Raw genomic sequence first — 25,752 nt, 5'->3', positions numbered from 1 at the left:
CTGAGAAGTCAAACCTTTTGCATGGATGCAGTTGCATAATTGAATCTTGAGTACTGTGTGGGAGTCTCCATCTCTGATTGACTGAATACAAGCCACTGAGACATTGGAATGTATTTGTCTGACTCGATTCATAACAAACATCTTTGATATTAACTGGTCACAATAAGTCATTTTAAAGCGTGATATATATTAACATAAAAAACAACATACATCTGTTTTAAGGTTATTACATCAATGACAAGACATTTCAGTATTATTGTTTATTATTTAATACCTTAATTACTAAACACTAAGTGTTTTATCATCAGAGTATTTTTTTTTATGACATTTTTAGACATGAGACATTTAAAATGAGTTGCAATAAATAAATGGCAAAGTGAAACACGTTCCTCACTAGTAAGTACACAAAAAGTACACAAAAACCCCCAAAAAGTGATGTTCTGTTTATAATTTAATGAGCGGTAAGTAATACAGTATAGTAGATTATTGTGCCAGGCCTATCCAACAGGCAAAATGCATAAACTGATTTTTAAAATGTTCAGTATTATTCTCAGAAACATCAAATTTTGTGTCATGAGATACGCCTTGGGTTAGTGGATGTTAAAAGGCTTTGGTTTGGACACATGATAAAAGAGCTACTGTCCTTCAACCCAAAATAATAGCCCAGGTTGTGTTCATTTTTCTGGAGTGTTGGGCCTCATAGACGGGGCGTTAATCAGCACTCCACTGTTGCCTGAGGTGACACAAACATATGTCACAAGTGAAGATGAAATGTGTTACAAGCCACTGCTACGTGCACATAACAGTTTGAAGTATTTATAGGAACATGCAGACATTTTGGATACTTCAAACTTACAGCTGTACTCACGAATAGTTGAGTGACATGATCTAAGGCTAAATAATGTCCATGTCAGTTGTAACTGTAAGTGAGTTCCTGATAGAAATGCATTTCTTAAGTAAGAACAAGTGACAAATTTATTTACGTAACTTTGTCTTTAGGTTATTGCAATAAGAATGTAGAGTTGCAATTACCCCTTAACAAATATGTTCTTATCTCATCTCCTTAAAAGAATATATTTGGTAAAAGTACTACCCAGCTTTTCTCTGTATGAGTAACATTATTTTTCATCTATAGATCCTATTGCAGTTTGGATGATAAAATTAGTTTGTTGCACATTGTCTGCATCTAAGAAAGAGTCTTATGTATCGCTTTGTTAAATTTGTTCTAAGAGCAGATTGAGTGGCGTGCATTGGTGGTCCACCCACATCATTGCATTTGGAAAAATCTATGCACATGCCCGAATCATGTTTGTGACTAGTAGCAATGCGGCATAGCGTTTTAAGAGCTATTAACTAGTTAGCTCAATGAAAATATGTATTTCATCCTGTTTTTTGTTTTTGTTTAATTTGCTTTAATTTAAAAATATCAGTTTACTCCAGGTGTGTGATAAGATGTAGGGTCCCTTGTCTTGGTTCATGCACTCAGAACTTGCTTGATCTAAATAAGGAAACAGTAAATTATTATTATTTTTTTTTTATCTCTCACTGTAAAATAAATACATTTTCTTGTAGCATGTTTTATAATAAGATGTCAAAACAATTACCTCTACAAGTGATTTTGATGGTAGTCTCTTTACTAACAACTCTGCTGACTGGCCTATACCTGTCAATGGTAGATCCATCGTAAAATCTAGTTAATGTGTTTATGTACACCCTCCCACCCCCCCTTTTCTATCACCATTCCTCACCGTGGGTCACCTTCAACGCAGCGCCAAATATTGACTCCCAGATAAAGCTGAACAGCATCTTGACCACTCTTCGTCAATAAACGCTACTCATCATCACGCCTTGTCCCCCCTCATGTCTTTAGAACCCACTAGATTACATTGCCCTCAGCCACAATGAAGGACCCAGCAATATTATTACTTATTGATTGCTGTTGCGTAATGCTGCTTGCTAGCTAGACAATGCATTAGAAAGACAATGGTGGTTAGCTGTAGCTGGTGAGGTAATGCAGACTTCATCATCTCTCCGATCTCATGTTGCACTGTAGCTCGTAGCATTGTGAATTATTGATAGCAAGCTGCCTCTACTGTAAGTTTAGCACAGCAGGACCTCTAAGTATAGTGTGTACTGTTAGGAGCCTTCTTGCAACTTAAGCATTTTAGCTGGGTCATTGTCATGCAACAATAACTGAATACAAATACGGGGGGAATTACTGTACTAGTGTCCCAAATAGTTTATGATCTGTTTAATCTGGGTGTTGTTTTTGTACCAGGTTATGTTTTATAGAGGTAGAGTATATAGACTGCACTGTTACTGATTAAAAAGGTGTTACTATCGCAACTGAACGTCTATTTAGATCAGAGAGAATGTTGTTTTAGTTTTAAACATACTGGTTTTAATCGTAAGCAGTGCCAACCCAAATGAACCATGTGATGCATATGCAGCTTTCTGATTGGATAATTATGTGTAGTATTTAAGTAATTAAGAGTAAATAAATATTACTGTTGTTTGTTTTCAGCAGAATCATGATTTGATTTGAATATGTATATTGTTAGCAAGTTTATGAAGGTGTTCTGGATGCAATAATGAAACTTCTCCTTCGCTTGTTGTTAAAAAAAAGTCTGCTGTTCATTCTCTTTATTGTCGGGACAGAACAAGTAGAAAGCAACAAAATGGTTACATGTGAATTGCATATTCGAGGTTGAATCTAGTTTCAAGCCACAAATTTGGGGCGACAGTAGCTCAGTTGGTAGAGTGTCCACTGGTCTGAAGGTTGACGGTTCGAATCCCACTCTCAACATAAAACATCATTGTTGGAGCGGTCAGATCCACTAACGTACAGGTTGGCGGTATGATTCCTGCTCCCACAGATGAATGCTGTTGTTGTGTCCTTGAGCAAGACACTTAACGTACATTTGTGTATGAATGGGTGTGTGGTTCCATGACGTAAAGCGATTTGAATGCCTTTGCAGTTACCATTTTTAAATTCTCTTGAGTCATTATGGAGCCATTAAAACCCATCAGACCTCCTATAATTAGTATATTGTTAAGTCTTGAGTTACCTGGTCACCTGATGCCACGTCCCTATGGCACCACTCAAACAGAGCGTCAGCTAATCCCTCATATCGCATCTAAGCAGCGATTTCATTCACGCTCACATGACGAGGAGTCATTGTCGTAATTGGCTTGTACCTGTGTCCCCTGGTACGCACTATAACAGCTAAAGTTACACTCACTCTCCCCTGTGCGTAACCCCGTGATCTGTCATATTAGGTTTCAGACATGTATGAACTCACATATTTAGTCAAATAGCATGAAACTCTATCTGCTGTTAAACGGATTGATGAAATGGTGTTAAAACCAAGTGTCACTTTAAAAATACTCATTTGAAATTTAAAATGGTAAAGACAAAGTAATGACGGCACTGGACTAAAACTTAAAGACCAAAAAACTTAAACGAATCAGGTCTACGAACCAAGTTTAATCTTGTTTAACCATGTCTACCAGGACTAAAGTAAGTTCAACCCTGTACAATTTTTTTATACTACACTAAGGTCGTGAAGTAATGATTGACTTAAGGATTACAAATTGAATAGGAGAGACAGCACCAAGATAATAATAACTCAGTGTTAAACATATACTAAAAATGCTTATTCTGGGTTACACCTGTAAGATCCAAACTTAAAGATCCACTATGTAACTCTTTTGGTGGAGGGTCACTCCGCCACCTGCTTGTCTCCACAGGGGTGTTATTGCTTTGCCTGGAATGTTTCGCAGTGTGGCATGAAACTTGTCTATCACCGTGGGAAAAAAAGCACATCACTAAGCCAAGTTACAGGTCTGATCTCTGTAAAGGCTGCTCTGTTTATAATAAGATGTGTTTTTCTAGGTGTTTTTTTAGTAATCAAAAACAATTGCAAGATGTGTTTAATGCCATAGTTTGGAACATTTTGCACTAAAGAAAGACCAAAACTAATGTATTATCAATCAATCTTGGAACATAAACACAATAATTCAAAAGTACTTCAGAACATTTTTAGAAAACTTACCATCAAAAGTAGGTTCTGTCGTGTACCACCGATGGCAACAATCACCACTCCAGCCCATCACATAAACCCATCAGGCTGTTTTCCCAGACTTTTAGGTTGTAAATGATAATGCATGTAATTAATCACCTCTATTATTGCATGATTCATTTTGCAGGAGCTGCTACATGAGGCTCAGACGCCATTTTGTCATGAGTGAGTGGGATTGAATATATCATTGCGACACTGCTATGTAAACATCATTAAAGTGCTGTTTGTCAGTGCCTCGCAGGCTTGTTGGCAGCAATGTAAATGACATTGTCGACGTGTTAAGGGAGAAAAATTTGACTAAAAACTTTATCATTTCATGCAAATAACCTTAGTAAAAGATTAAGTGCATGTTTTTCGATTCGTTGCTTCAGTACTGATTATAGTTGTTTTGACAGGCCGAGTTATGTAGGCCTAAGAGCAATTATGTACATAGAATTTGATTTTCGAGATGCACTAGGATTTCATAAACTCAAGTTGCTTTACAAAGGGACTTGTTGAGTGTGTATTTCAGGATCCCACCCTGCCCAAACATCTTTGTATGTCCATGGCTTAGTCCAGCTCTGGCACTATAGGCTCAGTTAGTTCATACAGTCACTCTTAGGATTGTGGAAAAACCCAAGCTGACTGATACTGAATCACATAAATAGCACATACATAGAAGGAATTTGAACATTTCTTGAATAGTCTTACAATGCTTAATTATATAAGAACCAGTATAAGACCACGTGGTAATAAAGACACCACTATTTATATGTTAAAAGATTACTATTGTCTAGTGTTATATCATTGTGGATAGTAATGTCTTATATAGTGCACTGCTTTAGTGCTACTCAAGGTTGTTGTACATTATAGACATATACCAGAAAGGTTTGGTAAGTTCTGATACTAAAAAAACACATTTCGTTTGGTGCCAGCTTTTGGTTCTTTGACTTTAAATGCCAGCGTCAGTGAGCCAATAAAACAGCTGTGTTGGTGCTCATGCATGATGCCTGCGCTCTGCACAAATAGCACTTTTGTATTAACATAGGCCTACATGTGTCCAAACAAAGCACAGTGGATCATTTTACCAATAAAACAGAAGAGCTGAAGAAACAGCGTGTAGAGTTGCAACATATCGACTCGAAAACACAAGTCTCCTGTGCGGGGCCTTTATTGCATCAAGTCAACGTGCGTAATAATATAGTTTGCAGTGTCCATGTAAAGCTGAAGCCAAACATGAACCAAACTCCCCAAAAATCATCTTCGTCCTTCTTGGTTCTAGCAAAAGTGGAATTCCAAAGTTAATGTGGTGTAGTAAATATATCCAGTGTGCTGTGCTTATACGTAAACATGTATCCAAGGCTACATAAAGTTAGCCGTAATTCTCCTTTTCTGCTCAGGTAGCTACATTGTAAAAGTGTAAACCACAGTGTCGATCTGATCTAAAGTACAGTATACGAAGAAAACAAAAGTGAAACTGAAGCACGCTGAGTCCACATGAGGATCAGCTGTGCGCTCTGGTTCATTTGCAGGTGCATTTGTTTCGAGTTATAACTGAACATCGTATAGCCAAGCACTATGTATTCAAATATGAATTCATTTACACTTGAGCTGTACAGGAACAGGTATCGAAAAGCAGGTATTGAGAAAGTATCGAAAAAAATCTAATGGTGCCCAGCCCTACATACACTTATATCCAGACTTAAATTTAGACTTCACTTCAATTACAGCCTAAGGACAAACCGATGAAAACATAGCTGTTCTGACCATGCTGCTCTTACAGTAATCACATTTATACATTCACACAAGCGGAGATGATCAAATATTTTCCTCAAGGACACAGCAACAAAACAATATCAATAGGACGTGTGACCGAAACAAGGATGGGCTGTGATTGGTTAAAACCATCTGTCACTTACTCAGGGCATGACGGAGGTGGACTAATAGGAGTTGTGGGTCACTGTCACTGTCCCCAGTACACTATAGATGCTTGTGTAACAGAGCTCACATACTTAACTTCAATTATAAGTATTATCAGTATTCCTATAGCATTTCCTTGTGAATATCAACAGTTACAACAGTCTGCACACAGCATAGATCTCACTGTTGTCTCTCTGGATAGATCATAATAAGCAGGACTTCATAGCAACAGGCCTAGGGAGTGGGCTGGTATGTGGGCTAGGGCTACCTGCATCGATAAGCCGTTTGTGAGCCAATGCTTCGACTTCTCATGTTACACTGCGGAGCTAAAATTAGACCCCAAAGTAAGTTGCTTATGGGGATGTTCTAGGCAAGTAGTAATCTATATGTCTTATGTTATATAATATAATAATAATATATAAAGATGAGTTATGATGTGGTAGGACTTTGATATGATACTGGCTCAGATGCACAAAAAAACTGCATTCAAATTGAATATAGTCCAAAGTGTCTTTTTACTACAGTATGTGGATAGTTTAATAGCTCAAATATATCTAAATCAACACTATTCAGATTTGTGAGAAGTGACATTTTGAACCAAGACGTGTCAGTGTATAATCAACGAGCAAAAAGGATCCATTTTACCTGAGGAAAAGCTGTTTGCAGGTTTTAGAGTAATGGCACAGAAAGTACACACTGAGATCTGCGCACACACAAACCTGTTGGCATTATACACCATCAGCCAAATGAGCAAAAACAAATTACAAAACCAAAACATGGGAGTTAAACTGACTTGATACCTGAATCAGTGTTGGTAATATATAGTTTTAGTGAGTAGTTTTAAGCTAGTAAATCATATTTTTGTTCTGTTTTCTATTTGACCAATTAAGTGCATTTTTTTCTATACTGAGAGATAAATTACCTTAAAATAGAACGTGAATACAATTTGAATGAAATGTTTCACACTCAAAACTAAATAAATATGACGGATTATTTAAACTAGCCAAAATTACTCAAAACACAAACAAAAATACACTGATTTTGTATCACTGTGCAAAAGTGCAAAAGTCACTTTACAGAGATGTTATATTAGAGTCTATTTTTAGTTTATTTTTAAGTCTATTTTTAAAATAATTTTAAGCTATTTATCTATTATCTTGTTTAATTGCATGTACCATTTTCCTTCTGTTCTTTAACTGTGCGGTGCAATACTGGAATTTCCCCACTGTGGGACTAATAAAGGCATATCTTACCTTAACTTAAAAAGCTGGAAGTCAGATTTTCCCAACTGAAAAAACACAAACATTTAATTATACCTTCACTTCATAATAAGACTTAGAAAGACCTTAAAAGTAGTTATTTAAAATATCCATGCTAAGTATATCGATTTAAACTAGTCAAAACTATTCAAAACCAAAAAATACATTACATACATTTTTTCCAGTGCAGCTCAATGACGCTTAAGGATGAGCTGGAAATCAGACTTTTTCCAAAGAACATTTTTTCAGCTCATTTGTTCGTAATAGACCTCTGTGACCTTTGACAAAATGGCTCCGATGGGGCTGTTAAAACTGCCGCCTCCAGATAGCACCTGCAGATATGTGTGTACAAAACAGGGTATGAGACAGATGTCAGACTGAAGTGAACGGGGCTGTGGGAGAAGCCACACAGGCCTCTCAGACTAGTCTCAGACTATGCCCCAGGCTCAACAACTCAATCCATGATTGATATATATCCATGAACGTCCAGATGGTCTCTTTATAGTTGTGACGTGATTTGAAGACACGTTATGGTTGTTACTCAATATGTAGTATATAATAATCACATTCAAGAAGACATATTATTATGGCTGTAATCGACTAAAGAAATACTTGGCCAACTAAAGACACGTCCTGTGTATTGATTAATAGGCTAAAAGGGGCTGTGGTGTCGCACTTAAAAATGTTCTCAAAATTCTTAGGATTTCACATTTGTAAAATATAGAAGTACTAGTAAACAGCATCTTGAAGTGAAAAGGCATATTAAGCTGTCTGGCTGTGGAATTTTGGGACATTAAACTGTCCCAAAACTCCACCTGTACTCACTCCTGCTTTTTCCTTTGTGTAGTTGTGCAAAGCAACCCTCATAATCTTTATAAAATAAGTAAAACAAACATGGTTTACTAATACACCACTGACCAGTTAACCGTTTTTATCAATGATTTCTGGTTGCTACTCAGCATATTGCCATAGCAACCAAAGCAATTCACAAACATGTAGTAAACATACTGGAAGCAAATACACAAAAATGATGCTGCCATGACTTAAGAAGACAGTGAGTTGTACATGAATCTGAAGATTAGTGGTTCAATTCCTGTTTCCTCACTGTGTACTGTTGATCCATTGGCAACACGTGCCAGTATCACCCTGTTTTCCTGTTCATCATATTTAATCTTTTTATCTACATTTTTATTGTTTTAATTTTTGGGGAATATTTTAGGAAAAACAGTCAACCATAGTTTCTGTTCTTGTAACAACCCAAAGCATCCAAACACTTGTATTTGACGCTGGGGTGTTGTGTGTAAGCAGTCACTTGTCTGTCGAGTATTGGCAAGCTGTTATCACACAAGTCAAGATGGTCCCATGAGGCAATGCTCCAGTCAGCTGCACATGTCACAGCTACAGTGTGTTTAGAATCAAATGCCGAATATTTTTGCATACAATTTGTTCTTCTATTGATCTTGTACAAAGATCATTATGAAACACATGGTTATATGAACACCAATCTGTTAAGCATAATGAGTTTATATTGTGGTAGAAAAAAAACAAAAACAAAACAAAACATGTCTTCAGTGGATGCTTCATGCGATGTGATATTGTTTATTCAATTAAAAACAAACGCTGGTATCTGGATCTAGCTCTGAAGGGTTCACTAAAAAAATATTTCATACTTACAGCTACTAGTAAGTTCTTTTATAATGTTTTATCCTTGTCACTCATTGTGTTGTGGTGTTGCCATAGTTACATGGTGGTAGTTACATTAATAATTCACAGAAATGTGTTTTGTTGTGGCGGTTTGGACCTAGATATGAAGGGATTGCTAAAGGACATAAGCCACACTTGTATTTTAAAGATGTTTTTTTTTTTAATTGTCATTCATTATGTTTTAATAGTGATCACATTTCTCATTAATTCTCAAACGTCACATGCTGTACGGTTCTAGACATATCCGCACGCCGATCCACCGCTGTGATCTGGACCTGACGGGTTGCTAAGGAACCTGAGTCACTTAGTACTAGGTCTGACATGATAATTACTATATCGGCTCATCAGCGTTGGGGACAATATGTACATTTTCTTTGCACTACTGCTAAATATTTGTTATTTTTGGCTTTATGGTAAGATTTAAGCTATAAAAGGTTGAGTTAATAGCTTATATCACTCATTATGAATGCAAACTAAGCTCTACAGTGTTTCATTCTGCGGTTTATTTACGTTTTTGTGGTTTAAATCTGCTCTTGGGTGGCATAAATTAGTTTCAATAATGTTGCTTATGGTGTATATTTACTTCAGCAATGTCAAACTCCAAATTTTGTTATCATGACATGTCTACTTACTACTATTAAACTACTATTTTAAAGACATTTTATTCTTGTCACTCATTATGTTTTTACAGTGACTACATTTATCGTTCATTCACAAAAATATGTGTTTTTGTCAAAGACGTATCCACAACCTGATCTAACGCTGTAATCTGGACCTGTATGTGGGGGTTGCTAAGGAACATAATTCACGCTTTACTGTTTGCCTCTCTAGCAGCTGCGCCTCTTAAGAGCTAAGCTAATGCATTCAGCTCAATCTGGCCCGGACCATTGAAAGCACCGCTCTCCTGTGGATCAAGCTAAAAAACAAAAGACTACAACACTGCTCTTAGGCTGGGGCCACAGTCATCACTACACACACTCTACCACACTGAAAAACTGGAAGCCCCATTTAGATAAACAGGGACATAGCCAGAAAGCACACAAAGAGCTTCTATGGCTGTACGCTCTTATCAGGGCTCCACAAGACACCTGCTGCGAGCCGTGTTAGCTTACATCCAAGCACAATGACCTCATCTGTCAAAATTACAATAGGCATGAAGTTGGAAAGTCAGCCAGCTACAGCATATATTAAAGTTTTTACTACATGGAGCAGTTTTTGGTTCAGAATAAAGAGACAAAAAAGCAAGGATTTTTGCAAACTGTCAAAAACAAGATAGCATGCTCTTTTTACCTTTCTCTGAGCAAAATAAACTGTTGGAAAGCAATTTGAATAGGTACAAAATCAGTAAAGTGTCAATGCGAGGAAAATCTATTACTTTTACAATTTTTCCTTTTGGCAAAATACAGGGACCTAAAGTCAAATGCATAGACTATATATGTATGTAAATAGACAGCTAACCTCCAAATAGGCCTCTATAACTGTCTCGATGAGCTTCATTTGACTGGAGTTGAACGCTATGGGTGACGTCACACTCCTTTAGTCCACTTCTTTATACAGTCTATGGTCAAATGCTACAAAATGCACATGTTTAGTCCATTTGTGGATGACTTCTGTTGGATGTTATTTCTTGAGCTTCTCTCTAAGCAAAATTAGAGGCGCAAAGACGATGAAATAGCTCTATCATTCGGCATTTACATCTAATATATTTGTTGGCATTCTGGTAGAGACAAAATGCAGTCACCAGAGTTGGATGTTCAAACAGCATCTCTTGAAATGGTTGTGAATCACTGATATATTGAAAGCTGATTTGTTCATTTCTATCTGGCAGTTTAGTCTCTCTGTAAGATGTCTGTGAAAATGTTTGGGTTCATGTTGGTTTTTAGTTGCTCAAGTACCACTCTGAGGCAAAAGCTGTTTAAATGCATTCACTGAAATCAAGTCAAGTATTCTGTACAACATCATTCAGTCTCGGCATGCAGCCGGCTCTCCTCTGGCTCTTAGCTGGAATTACACTGTAAAAACTGAGTATGAGTTTAAATGACTGCAGAATAGAGCTGTGCAATTAATCAAGTTTTAATCGAGATTGAGATTCAGTCATTTCTAATTGTCAGTGATCAAGGTCTTTGATTGGGCCTTAAGCATGTGGTCTGGAGCAGAGTTCACATTTGTAGGAGGACATTTGAAGTTGAAAGCCATTTTTTTAATTTGTTTTTAAATGTTGGCATGTCGCCCAGCTCTACTTCAGAGTATTTATCTTATTTTTGTTTGCTTGGAATCGAGAAAATGCACTTCTTCAGTACTTTACGAAGATGTGAGTCTGGTCACCTGTGAATCTCCCTTTTTTCAACTGGGTGTGATTGACAGATGGATTAGCCAATCGGGGGAGGCAACAGAGGAGATGGGGGGGATCCAACTGATTCTGGATTTGATAGACAATAATTTTGTTATTTGTCAGTTTATGGATGTATTTGGATGATTGATTAGGTGCAATTTTCTTGCTGACAGATGTTTTTCCCTTGAAATGTGTCTGTCTGTCTTTTGAAACAATTCCAAAAATCTAGGGCAGCTAATCTAAACTTGTAACAACTCAAATCAAGATCATTTGACTTTAAGATGCTTTTTTTCATATCAGTCCATGTAAATGTGCAGTATGTAAAATCAGCCGGAAGGTTTTCAAATGAACTGGCAGACCTGGGGATCGTAGTGAATTTCCTTTTCTCTGTCCCTACACTCGGAAACAGCTGATTAAACCAGTGTTACTCACAAATTCTACATAAAAGCAAGGAAATAATGTAACAAAAACCAATTTTTCATTGCAGAAAATACCACTGCAGAAAATAGTTTACACTGAAGAAATGGGTTTAAAACTAAGCATTTACTATTACTTTCATTTTTAGGGGAGTGTTTCTGAATGTTTGGTGAACAGAGATAGGTCATGTGACCGCTGGGATCGGAAATATAAACGTGGGAATTATTGCTGAATCAGACAGAAGTTATTGCAGCTTTTTGATGTTGGGTGCTGACTGTTTCCTTTGACTCCTCTTTGTTGTGAAACGCTCAAAAAATGTTTTATCAGCAAAAATATCTGCCAAATCAAACAGGGTTTATCTAAAGATCACTCTGGAGCAGATGGAAAATGAATGTGGTTTTCATTATGTCTTTGTGTTATGTAATAGAAGAAGTTAAAATTAATTAAAATGTTCTTAGTGTTATGGTTCAAAGTCAGTTGCTTGCAGCTTAAATGCAGCTTTGAAAAATACTGATTATGTATTTTGTACCTTGCTTAGTCAGTTTGCACAGAAACATAAATTCATACCCAGAGCATTACAATGTGGAAGTGGAAGTTCCTCTTTACAGAAAAAATAGCATTCTGCCCTTATTTAAAGAACTTATTGACATTTCGAACACAAAACAGGACATGAACATGAGTCATGAGTCTGGAACTAAACTAGAATTTGACTTAGGCTAAACCAGGCTAGAACAGGACTAAACCAAGTCTACATCAGAATCGTACCAGGAAATAACAGGGCTAAACTGGGATAATGGTAAACACAGCTTTTGCATTTGAATCAGTGACATGAAAAATTGTGGATTTTCATTGTAACTGTAACTTCAACTGCAATAAATAATGACCTATAATTATCTAGACTCACCCTTGCCTTTCTTTCCTCTTCCTTTCAGATTCCCTGGGTGGCCCGTTCCCCTCCACGTCCCACCGATGCCACCACAAACCCAAGCGCTGCCTACCCATGCACTGCGGAGGCGTGGGGGGGCCATTTCCCATCAGCCCCCTGCTCTTCCACCCGAGCGCCAAGGGTTCCCAGATCGTCATGGACCTGTCCCAGAAGACTGTGAAGAGGCAGGCCAGCTTCTGCAACGCCATCACGTTCAGTAACAGGCCCATAGCGCTGTATGAACAAGTGCGACTCAAGGTAATCCCTGTTCCTGGCACAGCGGGCGCTCCAAGAGTCTGGGAGCTTTTAATGTGTCAAAACAATCAGAGTCATCCATCATCATAGGGGGAGATATAATGGGGACTAATGCCAGAGGAGCGCAATGGAAAACAGACGTGGATTTGGATTTGCGACTGATTTATGAACATGGCAGTTTTACAACATACAAATCAAATTTTCACCCCCCTGCACTACTTTTTTTTTTTTTACACTAGTAATAAGTAGTTCACTGTGTGACTAGCAATTAAAGTCATTTTTCAGGTGGTGGGTGGGAACTGCTTGAGATGTTATTGCTTTACCTGTAATGTTTCACAGTGTCGCATTAACATTTTTCTATCTTGCATTTATTTAATTGCATGTGCTGTGACGTGACCGTGTTAGCGTTTTTATTTATTTTACAGGGTATGGTGCACGTATTGAAATCTTAATTAAGTCTACAATGTGATGGTGGTGATATATAACTCAAATAAGACCATATTTCTATATTTTACACTTGTTATATGGAATACAATCTAATAAAGACATTACTTACCTCAAGATCAAGGTTATCATATATAGTGTATAACATTATATTCTTTGTATTCTGTAAATTATTCAACCCACAGACAGTTTGTCCCATATTTCTACACGTTTTTATGCATGTACTTGCAGAAATATCTGTAAGTACATGCCTCACTCGACATGGGCTCAACCCAGGACCAGATGAGGACAAGTGTGAATGCACCCTTGTGTTGTGATTTTCCACATGCTCAAGTCACGCTCAAAAATGTGCTGTCATGTCTTCTTCTATCTTCTACTTCAATTTAGTGATGGCAATTTTTGTTTTGATGTAATACCAAGTAATACTATGACAGTTATTGCAATATCGATCTGATGCCAGTACCGATGAGTTTTGGGTTAAATGTATTTAAATCTCTATAGGCCATAATAATATCCCAATTTGTGTTCATCTAAAAATGATGCATATGCAGATAAACAAAAATATAAACAATGTATTTCAAAAATGTATTCAAATTAGAATAGAAAACAGCCATTGTTTTAAGAAATGTTTTGTATTCGTTTTTTTACTTATACTATACTTTTTAAAACTACAATTCCACTATTCATAACAACAAACCCAAAAGCTAAATCCTTGCATTTATTTTCAATCCACTCTTTATGTACCTTATCTGCAGATCACTAAGAAGCAGTGTTGCTGGAGTGGTGCTCTCCGTCTGGGCTTCACCTCCAAAGACCCCTCCAGGATAAACCCGGACAACCTGCCCAAATACGCCTGCCCCGACCTCGTGTCCCAGAGCGGCTTCTGGGCCAAGGCGCTGCCCGAGGAGTTCGCCAACGAGGGGAACGTTATTGCATTTTGGGTGGACAAGAAAGGCCGCGTCTTCTACAGGATCAACGAGTCCAGCCCCATGTTGTTCTTCAGCGGAGTGAGGACCTCCGAATCGCTGTGGGCACTTATCGATGTGTACGGGTTAACAAGAGGCGTGCAGCTGTTAGGTAAGAGGGAAACACCACATAGATTTGTCTTTAATTGACTGCAGTCACAACACACTACAAATACATTCATTAAAACTGGAGTGATGTTAAGAGACAAAAAGTTGTGAATAGTTTATAGAATGGAAAAATGCCTGATTTCTTGGTTAAAAGTGCACTTGTATCTCTGGTGTAGAGCCCGCCATCTGGTGTTCTCCATGGAGACTGTTTCACATAAAACTTAAAATCGATCTCCATGGAGACAAGCAAGGGATGCCAAGGTATATTTGACTAAAAACATCGTAAGAGTAGTATGTTAAATGCTACACGAGACGAAAACGCCAAAGTGAATGTTGTTTTGCATTAAACTACTATTTCTGACTTGTTATTACTTTATTTTTGTCCATTCACAGTGTTAGCAGTTACAACTATCAGTGAGCTTTGGAAAGCACCTCATCAGGACTAGGTGTTTATCTAGACACTCCCCAAGAGCAATTCTTAGAACAACATTTACATTTTACCAACAGGAAATTTACATCCATCATCCTGTTACAACAACTGTTTTTACTTTCTTTTTAAACAAGAGCAAGTCATCTGAGTTGTTACTTTCAGTTCTGTACATTATCAAAGTACGTTTCACCCTGGATTTTTCATAGTTTCGCTTTCGGAAAAACTTTTACTGTAAACTAACCTGTTCTATGCACCAATACCTTTTACATGAATATGAATAAAGGAGAGGAGAGATATCACAGTTTAAGATTTTAGGGTTTCCATTATTGTATCCACATATATCACAGTGTAATGATTATTCACAATTACCAACAACATGAGCAAACAGTGAAATCTTTTCTTCAGTTTCATTTGCACTGTCTAATCTAACAGATCACCATTTTCCTAGTATGTGATCAGCTTTATCTAACCACTTTTATTATTATTATTATTATTATTATTATTATTATTATTATTATTATTATTATTATTATTATTATTATAAAATCAAGTAGCATAAACAGGCAGATAAAAAGCACTTTATGTTTAGGTTTCTTTGGTAGGAGCGAAGATTGAATTGAAAATAAATTACATTTGCGTCTTAAATAGTCATGATTATTATTATTATATTATTATATTGTGATTTGAATTATCACTATTATTAGTTAATCTTAAAATCCTAGCTAGCCTATATGACATAATGTTTACACCAAACCGGCCGATCAGGGATAAGACAGCCCCTCTGAAGTGAATTATAAAGGTATGCTAGGTAGTTAAGCATGCATACCAATACAGGGCTAGTGCTAGGTCGCATGGTTGAGGCTTTTGATGTGAAGAGAATGTATACACATATTTCCTGTCCCCAGAGCTTTGTGCTGTCATCCCCTCCGCTGCAGTAAAAATAGGCCCGGGTCACATGTTCTGGAGATAGCACATTTGATTGTAGCTGCACATTGTTGATTGACACCGGTATCTCAGGGCGGCTGTGGGAGGACGTGCGAAAGTCTAAGGGGAGTAGGAGGTTTTTGTCTGTCACTTTTTGGGTTTGTTTTTTGGTTGGTAAAAAGTGACATTTACTGGCATTTATTGGCGGTTCGGAAAAGGTGATGTGTTGTAGTTTGCATACTGGAAACTATGTGTGAATGTCCTCTCTCAGAATAATTTCTTTCCTCCTAATTTTATTTTACAAAGTCTCCTAAACAAGAGGTAAACTTTATTTGACTCAGAAGTTAACTTGAAAGGTTGTTTAAATCATGGTGAAGCTGAAGTTCTTACTGGAACATGGACTGCTATAAGATCTTCTGTTGGATATTGCACGGTTGTGTTCAATGCATTATCCAAGAGACTTACTTACTAAACTAGTTGATTCAAAATCCAATGCCAAATGTTTGTTTAAATCATTTGCAGCTATTCAATTTTCCTGGATGCCTTCTGGTCTTCACAAACAGTGTATCTTTTTACAATGGCCAAACACCAATGTGAATGACATATGTATTGGACTTGAACTGGTAAAAAGAAATAAGAAACAATTTGCTGTTTTTTCTTGTTCTGATACTTGACCTGGTCCAGTTGGTCCAGTCTGGCACCGCAGCAGCTCAATTTGGTGCTCATCCTCTGATCCGCTGGTTGTTGGTTCAAATCCAGCTAGAAAACATGCCCGACAGTCAGATTCCTTAGACCACTACCATTGTGTCCTTGAGCAAGACACTTTACCCGCCTTGTCATCTGTGTACATTGGAGTATGAACCTGCATGTGAATGGCTGAGTAGTTAACTGGTTTAAATTAAGTGATCTGAATAAAAACGCTGTGTAAATGTGACAATTTACCAATTTACCTTTAAAACAGATCAGGGACCCTCAAAGTGGCATTTACTGAAAGTTAGAGATGAGGTGATTCAACGGGTCCTTTTTCAAGTCTGCATCAATACGAGCCATGTGCTAGGCCTTAGTGTGGAATCTTTAGTCTATGCATTCTTTAGCATTGCCTCTTTATTGCAAATAAAGGGGGATTCTCAATCAAAGTCCTGATATCCAGTGGTGACGGCCTATATCTGAACTCACCGCCTCTAGGTTTTCCCTTTTAATATATCTATGACCTCGCAGACCGCTCCGGGCTTTGTTTCATTCAAACCGGGCTTCCCCCTGCATAGCCTGACTTCACTCACCTCCACTGTCCCGTGCTGGGGGCTCCTGTTCCCCTGTCGACAAGTGGTCCCATAGGTAGAGCCCTGTTCGGAGGGGCAGAATAACACCCTAAGTCACATGGACATACATCATGGAGACCAGACACTCAATGGCCAATTGTGTGAGTGCAGTGCATCACGTTTCTGTGTGCAGTCGCCATGAAGCTTTCCTCACCGTGCTACAAGCCCCAGGGTCAGTACATCTGAGGTCTCATCCAGAGTTCACCCTCTATTCTATGGTATACTGGAAGGTTTAAAGTTTTGGTTTTATATCTGTTTCATATTTTTGAGCTGTTCTTTGCTTATTCCAATCATTTTATACTTAATTTTTCTCTACACATAATAGTACCGTAGTAAGTGACTTGTTGTTTTGAGTAGATTGTCATGATACAAAAAAATGTTACTCAATTTCTGTACTAAACATAAGGTGTGATACTCGATACAGATTTTGATACCATTATCATCATTAAAAAAGGTCTTTGTATTATTATTATTACTATAAAACTGTTTAGGAAAGGTCACATTTTGTCCTGTTTATGTGACGCAAGGTTAGAGCACTTGACCACCTGTCCAGTTCTGTTTTGTTGTTGTGTCCTTAGGCAAGACACTCACCTTGCCTATTGTGAATGTGGTGTGTGAGATTGTAGTGGTGGAGGGACTGATGATGCAGATTGGTACCCTTCCTTTCGTCATAGAGGAATGTGGAGACTTGACCTGACAACCTAAAACAAATGTTTAATGTTTGTCTAGTACTTACTGAATATGTTAGATTTTATTTCCATTTAAAAACAGTGACAATAAGTACATCGCGGTGGCATCAAATCAGTGCAATCGTGAATTTGGCTTTGCAGTGTCTATGGAAATATACAATAGACTGAATGCTATTTGCTTACATTACAATCATATTTACATTACGTTAGATGCTTCCAAATGTGTTCCCGTAGCTTAGATATGGTTTACATTTTTCCGTGTGTTGCCATTGATGAGTCCCATGTGTCTTGGACTCATTGTATATCATTGGAGTGGGGCTTTCAGGCCGTTCTGAGGTCAGCAGCGACGTACATGAGTCTGGATGTCCTGAGGCGACATTCCCAGTGTCTTTGAAGGATGAAGACTGGCACATTAGCAGTATCATGTGATGAAGGCCCCTGGAGCAAAAACATGGGGATGCATCATGTGGGACAGGATCAGGAGAGGTGGTTTAGCACCTCAGAGTGATTCACCCGCCCCACATACAGAAGGGTGGGACTTTATGTTATTGGACACATCTTTAAAATGTTATCTTTGTCCAGTTGGTCCCGGACAAACAGATGATTTCCAACAAATGTGTAATGTAAATGAAACATAAACACAAGATTTATTTATTTTTTTCCTGTGCATTAACATTTGAGATAAGAATATGAACTGATAAACTAATACAAAAATGTCAGAACGTGTTTGAAGAGATCTAAACACTACAAAATCATACTCCTCACATACAAAGCTCTCCACAACCTGGCCCCTCCATACCTGTCTGACCTCATTCACATCTTCACACCTGCCCGTTCCCTCCGCTCCTCCTCTTCCCTGCACCTCACTGTCCCTCCTTCCCGTCTTGTCACTATGGGGAGCAGAGCCTTCAGCTGCTCTGCTCCCCAGCTCTGAAACTCCCTCCCCCATGACCTCCGCAACACACACTCACTCTCACACTTAAAATCTAAACTCAAAACTCATCTGTTTAGAAAGGCCTTCTCACCCTGACCTCTCTGACCATAACTGCATTGTCTTTTAATCTATATTTGCTTTAATCTATATTTGTTTTTTAAATGTATTTTTAATCATTTTATACTGTTTCATTTTGTATTGTACTATTTTGGTGTCTTGATGTACGGTGACCTTGAGAGCCTTGAAAGTTGCCTAACAAAAAAAATTTATTATTATTATTATTATTATTATTATTATTATTATTATTATTATTATTATAGATATAGATTTAGATATTTCTATAAAACACCTCCTTCCCACAAGTGCTACTAACATTACAGCTTATTTTTCTAATAAAGGCTACAACAAAGTTTAATTGAATACAGTTATTTGATTATCTTTCTATTCTGTTGAATCTATACTTATGTACGATTATTACTGGTACAATGTCATTTACTAGCATTCGCAGCCATACAACCAATGTTTCACCCTTTCCTACTTTAGTCAGTTATACTAATTTGTTGTTGCGCATCAGTACCTATTTTCACCTTTATATTCAAAATATGTCCAATCCTGACCTTGTCTATTTGAAATAGTGCAGTGCTGATATGTGTCTGTGGCCCGAGAGGCAGTGGGTGATTGACGACACCGAGGTCACAAATGGACATGTACAATGGAGCAGAGTCTGGCTGAGCTGCTGGTGTGTCCCCCATAGGCCCATGATGAACAAGATACAAAGATGTTTAATACAGAGCCCAATTCCCGTCCCTGAGGTGAGACAGTCTAGCATTCCTGTACATTGCAAGGGTAAAGCATGAGTTCATATCACAGAATGTTGTTTTTTTTTTGTTTTGTTTTTTTTGTTAAAGGCAAAAAATAGCCTATTAACAGTCTATTGAAAATTATTATTATTATTATTATTATTATTATTATTATTATTATTATTATTATTAAAATGTTTATGTATTAATTAATTAATTTATTTTTTGTTATATTGCCCTAAACAGGTTTTTTATTCCTCATTCCTTTATAATCTCAATTTACAACTTGATCATGTTATAAGATGCATGTTTTATTTTCTTGGCTATAAGCTACATTTATTTATTTTTATTTATTTATTTTTTGTACTCTTCCCTTCTTGGCTGTGGTCTGTGGCGGGCTATAGGACTGAGTGAGTAATTCTAGCTGTTGTGAAGCCAGCAGATTGTATGAGTCAGTCTAATCAAGTGGGGCCCCTCAGCGGGACTCTGCGAAGGACAGAATAGGGTCTGATTGCAACGCCCGAAGTCGCCTCACACCTCACAAGCTCTGAAGGAATCTAGCTGTCAGCGCAACACACCAAAGCATTTAATTCTACCCAAAACAAAGACCTCAAGAGAGAGGCTGCACTGGAAATTGCATTCCCATTCTGTTGTAAAAATAACATCCAATAGTTTCTGACATCTCCAGTCCACAGCTTGTCCTCAGGTCAAGCTTGAGTTACACAGTAGCTCTTGCGCTGGAAGTGGTCTGAGGTCCCACAGCGCAGTAGCTACTAAATGTACTGTCACTCTAAATGATTGGCAGCTTTAAAGTCACAAGGTATTGGCCATTTTGGGCTTTTTGTCTTGTTTTAGTGATTACAACTAACCCTACCTTTTATAAGTACTTTGAAAATGTGGTATTGATATATATACGTTGAGGGCTGATGTTACAGTGGGTCTGTAGCAGAGCCCATAATGATGTGTTTAGTGTCTGTTCCTGTTCTTGTATAGTGTATGTGAGTCCCCCTTGTGGATTAATAACGCATTTATCTATATACTGGACGTTTTCAGTGCTGCCTATACAATATTTCTTCAATTGCACATGTTGTAAATTGGTACTTGCATATCCAAACACGGTGGCCATTGTTCACTGACACTTGTAACAATCTATTTCAGTGGTGGCAAGATTATTTATTTACACAAGTGAAGAACTAGCATTGGTTGGTAGTTAGAAGAACCCTCAATTTACAGCTCCCATTATCACTAGTGCTATAACCGCTATCAACACTAGGCTTTAATGCTGTTAAAAATAAGAATGATTATGTCTTGTATTTTTTTATCTGCATTACAAGTCTAGAAGTGATTTGTGTTTTGACTACTCCACTCTCCACACACCAGTATTACTGTTTTAACTCAGTTCAAAACTATATTTAATCATTTTGGACCATAAAAAGCTTAACTTGATTTCACATATGTTTTTCATTTCAGGGCCCATATATAACTGGCACTGCTTTTAACTCCCTCATATCTTTTTCATTATCTTTTCTGCACAATGTCCTCTAGAACAAGATTTACACCATCGATGCAATTCCCAATGATTGCAGCAAACTTGCTTAGTGATGACTGACAGTTTTTCTGTAAATGAACGCTAACCCTGTAATGCTGCATGCTTCGACTGCTATACGGTATGTTACGCTTTGATGGACTGCACCTCTAATTCTTTGTTTGTTTGTTTGTTGGTGTCACGGAAGTATTTTATCAGTGACAGCCCATCCACTCTGCAGACAGGGTCATCTCATTTGAACCCAAGGCTAAAGTGAAGGGTGCCATTTTGGGTACATTCCTTCTATGGTCACATCGTGTTCCACTTGGTTTACACTGTATCTACGGTGACTTCAGAAAACTAGCGATGAGGGATTTTTGTCAGCCTGTCAAAGTTTTATGTCAAATTCCAAAAAATGCCCGGCTCTAGGCAAATTTAGAATGAATAAAATCTATGTTTTGAAATGATTTGACCCTAATTCAAATTCAAAGTGTTAGCCCCTGAAGAATGTTTTTCCTGCATCAGTTTGTTTATTTGTTTTATGCAACTTCAACTCAGAAATGTACTCATATGTTTTCATTGAATACACTGTACCTGATTTTTACTCATTAAACATATCTGTGTAATCCCTCAGTCGTCCAGGTCTGATCCATAGCAAAAGATGAAGTTTAAATCTGTCAACTGGACAAATTGCTGTAGAAGTGAGGACATTTCGCTGCTCATCCAACCCGCTTCTTCAGTTCTGGTCCGATTGCTGCTGGACACTGCCTTATATCTGAAGGGAGGGGCTAACTACACTGAAACTGTAAACAGCTATTGTCTGCAGTTTCTAATAATAATAATAATGCCTTACACTTGTAATGCACTTTACAGGCTTGTCAAAGCCTCTCAAAGTGCTACACTATAGTCATTATTCATTTCCACACTTGATGATGGTAAGCTACTATTGACTGACGGAAGCAAGGCTGCCAATCTGCGCCATCGGCCCCTCCGACCACCACCTATCATTCACGCACACACCATTTTCATACTAGGCAATGTGGGTGAAGTGTCTTGCCTAAGGACACAACGACAGAACTTGGTCCAAGCGGGACTCAATCCTCCGACCTTCGGGTTGGAGGACCAACACTCTAACCACTGAGCCACTGTCGCCCCAGCCTTAACAACCCTATTCAACCTTTAATGGCCCTACTATTGTTCTCATTAAACATGAAAACAGAACTAGCTCATTTTTAGACACTTTGCAGTAGTCCAAAGTTATTCCTTATGCATTCCGAGCATCTTAATTTTGAGTTTATAAGCACTTTTCAAAACTCTCAGAGACCAAAGCAGAGTTTTGCTGTAAAGCTAAAGCTAACAATAACATAGCTTTCCAGATTATTGGACAATAAAATGTGTTACAATTACCGGCAGTACTTATTTTGACCTCGAGAGCTTCTGATACAATACATCTCTACTGGGGCAAGACAAATTTCAAAAGACAAATTCCAGGACAGTTATGGCTTACCAGATGTGGAGTGAATGAGTAATGCAAAATGTAATGTAAATTGTTTTTAGGCTTTATTATTATTACTAGCCTTAGGAGATACTTAGTTGCACTTCTGCAGCTTGCATTTTTACAACCTAATTCTTAGTACAGATCTGTAACACTTTACCAAATCTGGCTCATTTTTGTCCCACTTCCAGAATCATTGTTTTTATGCATGACTGGAATCTTAATCAGAATTAACTGAAGGGAATCATTGTATTTATGTATTTGTGAGATATTAAAATTGAAATAAACCCGTCAGTTCGGGGTCACATGAGAATGGCATTTTGGAGTTCGAGCCAAATGCCCCACTTTCCTTGTCATGAGAAAACGCACAGGGAGAAACCAATCACATTCGTCGAAATATATTTAATCACTGAATTTCCCTGAGATGGTTTGCTGTTTGACTTGGCAGAATAAGGACTGCATTGTAATAGCGGCACTTAGCAGTTCCATCGCTACAAACAAACCAGCCAATGTAAGCACATGATTGAGAAAAAAAAAAGGGGGAAATCTGGTTTTTATGTTCTCAATCAGTAAATGCAAAGTTGTTAAGTCATTGAAATGTCATGCTTATACGGAAATGTGATTCTTGGCTTGAATTTGAATTACAGTGTGTAATTTCAGAGAGTTACTGGCTACAAACGCAAAAAAGAGGAACTAAATGTGTGTTGTTGGGCTAAAACTGTTCATTTTCAAGTCTGGATCAGGCTTAGATGGATACACAGGCATTTGCACTGATTAAAACTCAGACGAAATTATAATAGTGAAAAGAGAAACATCATTGAGGTTACTACAGGGGAAGAATTTGACATTTCCTTCTAATCTGTGAGTTTATGTCAGGTTAATCCAAAAATGTTGATGTTTGCTGGGAAGCCACAGGGGAAGTAGACTTTATAGTTTACTGATACAACGACAAGATGTTTATGAATAAGAGGTTTACCAGCAGCGTGCCGGATTGGATCATAGTTGGTGTTTGAATCATAGTTGGTGTAATGTTTTCTCTATTTGCTTAGCTTGCCCTGTTCCTTTCTAGAAATCGGTAACTTTTGTCCATTTTACTCAAGACTCAGAGTTGCTGGAGTATTGCTGGGTTTCAGATGGCGTCATAATGCTCTATAGGCTTATAATATTTAAAGGTCCTATATTACACAAAACTGACTCTTGTGAGCTTTAAGGCATGTTATAATGTTGTTACCTCATCAAAAAGCATACATAGAGTTGTGCTTTGTTTCATTCACACATGTTTGAGTAATCCTTTATTCTTAGTCACGGTAGTTTTCCAGTTAACAGCTAAATTTTACTTTTAGTTTGGCAGAGATTGTCAATTCCAGGGCTGAAATCATCCAAATGATTCTAGTGAAGGTGTATGGAGTTTAAAAACACAGTGGAGCACTTCCTGTTTTACCACGTGGCATCACAAGGTGTTTTCTGTTAGAGAGAAAAAGAAGTCAGACTAAAAATGCAGGGTTTGAGTGTTAAACATGAACATGGGTGATGAAAGAAGACACAAATCCAGGCTTGTTTGTGATGAGGAAACATTATAGTATAGATTAAGAAATAGTGTAATATGGGACCTTTAGTACAGATTTCCTGGCAAACTAGCATATCACTCTGCGTTGTGTTCTGGGTGTCGTGGTAGAAACAGCAGAGGCTCAGTCTGGGCTCCAAAGGTTTACACTGAGATGTTGCGCAGCTCTCCTACATTATAAATATTTACAGATGATTACATCACAGTTCAAAAACAGTAACATTCCAGAAGACTTAAATAAATAAAATAATGATAATAATGAAAAATATAATCAATAGTAAAAACTGGCCCTTGCCTCCGATCTGGGAGTTTCATCCTAGAATCGGAAAAACAACAAATAGGCTTATGGTAGAATGCTGTGGATAGAGATGTGTATTACATTCATAAATTTGATGTCATTTTAGTACTTAATTTCCTCAGGAGTGATAAAATAGCCTGCTATAGTAAAACAAAATCATTTATGAGATTAAATGGATCAGTGTAATCTAAAATTTGATTAATCATAGTCCTTAACTTGCCAGGAAATGTAATTTTAATGTAATTAAATGATGATCAAGAAGAAGCATCTTTTGAGCTGATGAAGACCATTGCTTATTACTGGATTACATCTAGCTGTAGTTTTCCAATGAGGTTAATCTGGTCTTCCGTTAATTTATTTAATAGGTTATTTTTCCAGACCAAGGTTTAGTTTGTTTTCATACATGACAGTTTGGACTCCTCCCTAGCGCTCTTCCTCAGTGTGGTCACATGGTATTGTCGTGTCTGGTCAGCTGATTTAAAAACATTTTGATGCTGTCTTCCTATCGGTGGAGGCAGGATGACAGCGCCCTCTGCAGTCCAACTTCTTAAGGACAGTATCCCAAGTGGATGAGAGTCAAAAAGCCTCCTCGTCCCGGTTTAAAATCCCATCTGGACTGCGATAGAGCAAACATCATTGGGCCAGAGGACAGCAAATATCATCGCTGGATTAAGGAGGCAATTGAAATACGGACACGTGCCGACGGGACGAGGGGGCCTTTTTACTCTCACACACCTGGGATACAGTACTGAAGAAGTCGCACTGCGGATGGCGCTGTTGTCCTTCCTCCATGAGTGTCAAAACATGTTTAAATCAGCTGACCAGACACGCCACAGCAACATCATGTGACCACTCTGAGAAAGACCGCAAGTGAGCAGTAGAAACTGTCAGGTATGAAAACAAACTAAACCTTAGTCTGGAAAAAGAATCTGCTCAAATAGCTGTAGTTTTGTTTGGGTTTAGATCTTGTACAACCAGTGTTAACTCCTTTTAGTTCATAGTTTATTCTCATTATTTGTTTGTATGTAGATATGTGTTATTCTTGGTTTAGCTCTGCATTAACAACAATTATAACAGCTTTTTTAGATGAAGTGATCAATTTATAATCCCTTGTTGGACAATTTAAATGTATGCTTTCCTCTCTTCACCTGAAATACCTTATGTCCACCCCTCTCGATATCATCTCTCTTCTGTCTCTCTCTCGCCTTCGTATCATTCTATTTCTCTGCTCCCTGGATATCCATCTACACTTCTATTCCTTCTTAGCCTGTCCCCGCTGATTTACTCACTGTCCCGTATTCTGCCCTTAACGCCTTACCCCATTTTATCTCCCTGCTAGCCCTACTTTCCACTCCACCTTCACTTGGACTGTCCAGAGACCAGG

General features: G+C 37.8%; 1 protein-coding gene across 1 annotated transcript in view; it reads left to right on the top strand.

The window, feature by feature from the left end:
* Nucleotides 1-25,752, top strand: part of neurl1aa (neuralized E3 ubiquitin protein ligase 1Aa) — a 64,126-nt gene that overhangs the window by 3,602 nt on the left and 34,772 nt on the right. The window contains exons 2-3 of the mRNA XM_033974706.2: nt 12,626-12,876; nt 14,073-14,394. Of these exons, the coding sequence (XP_033830597.1) occupies nt 12,626-12,876; nt 14,073-14,394 (573 nt within the window). The remainder of the gene's footprint in view (nt 1-12,625; nt 12,877-14,072; nt 14,395-25,752) is intronic.

The sequence above is a fragment of the Periophthalmus magnuspinnatus genome, chromosome 1 (assembly GCF_009829125.3).
Source record: "Periophthalmus magnuspinnatus isolate fPerMag1 chromosome 1, fPerMag1.2.pri, whole genome shotgun sequence".
NCBI classification, from domain to species: Eukaryota; Metazoa; Chordata; class Actinopteri; order Gobiiformes; family Gobiidae; genus Periophthalmus; species Periophthalmus magnuspinnatus.
Note: the sequence above shows the minus strand (reverse complement) of the source record. Positions and strands in the feature narration are given on the sequence as shown.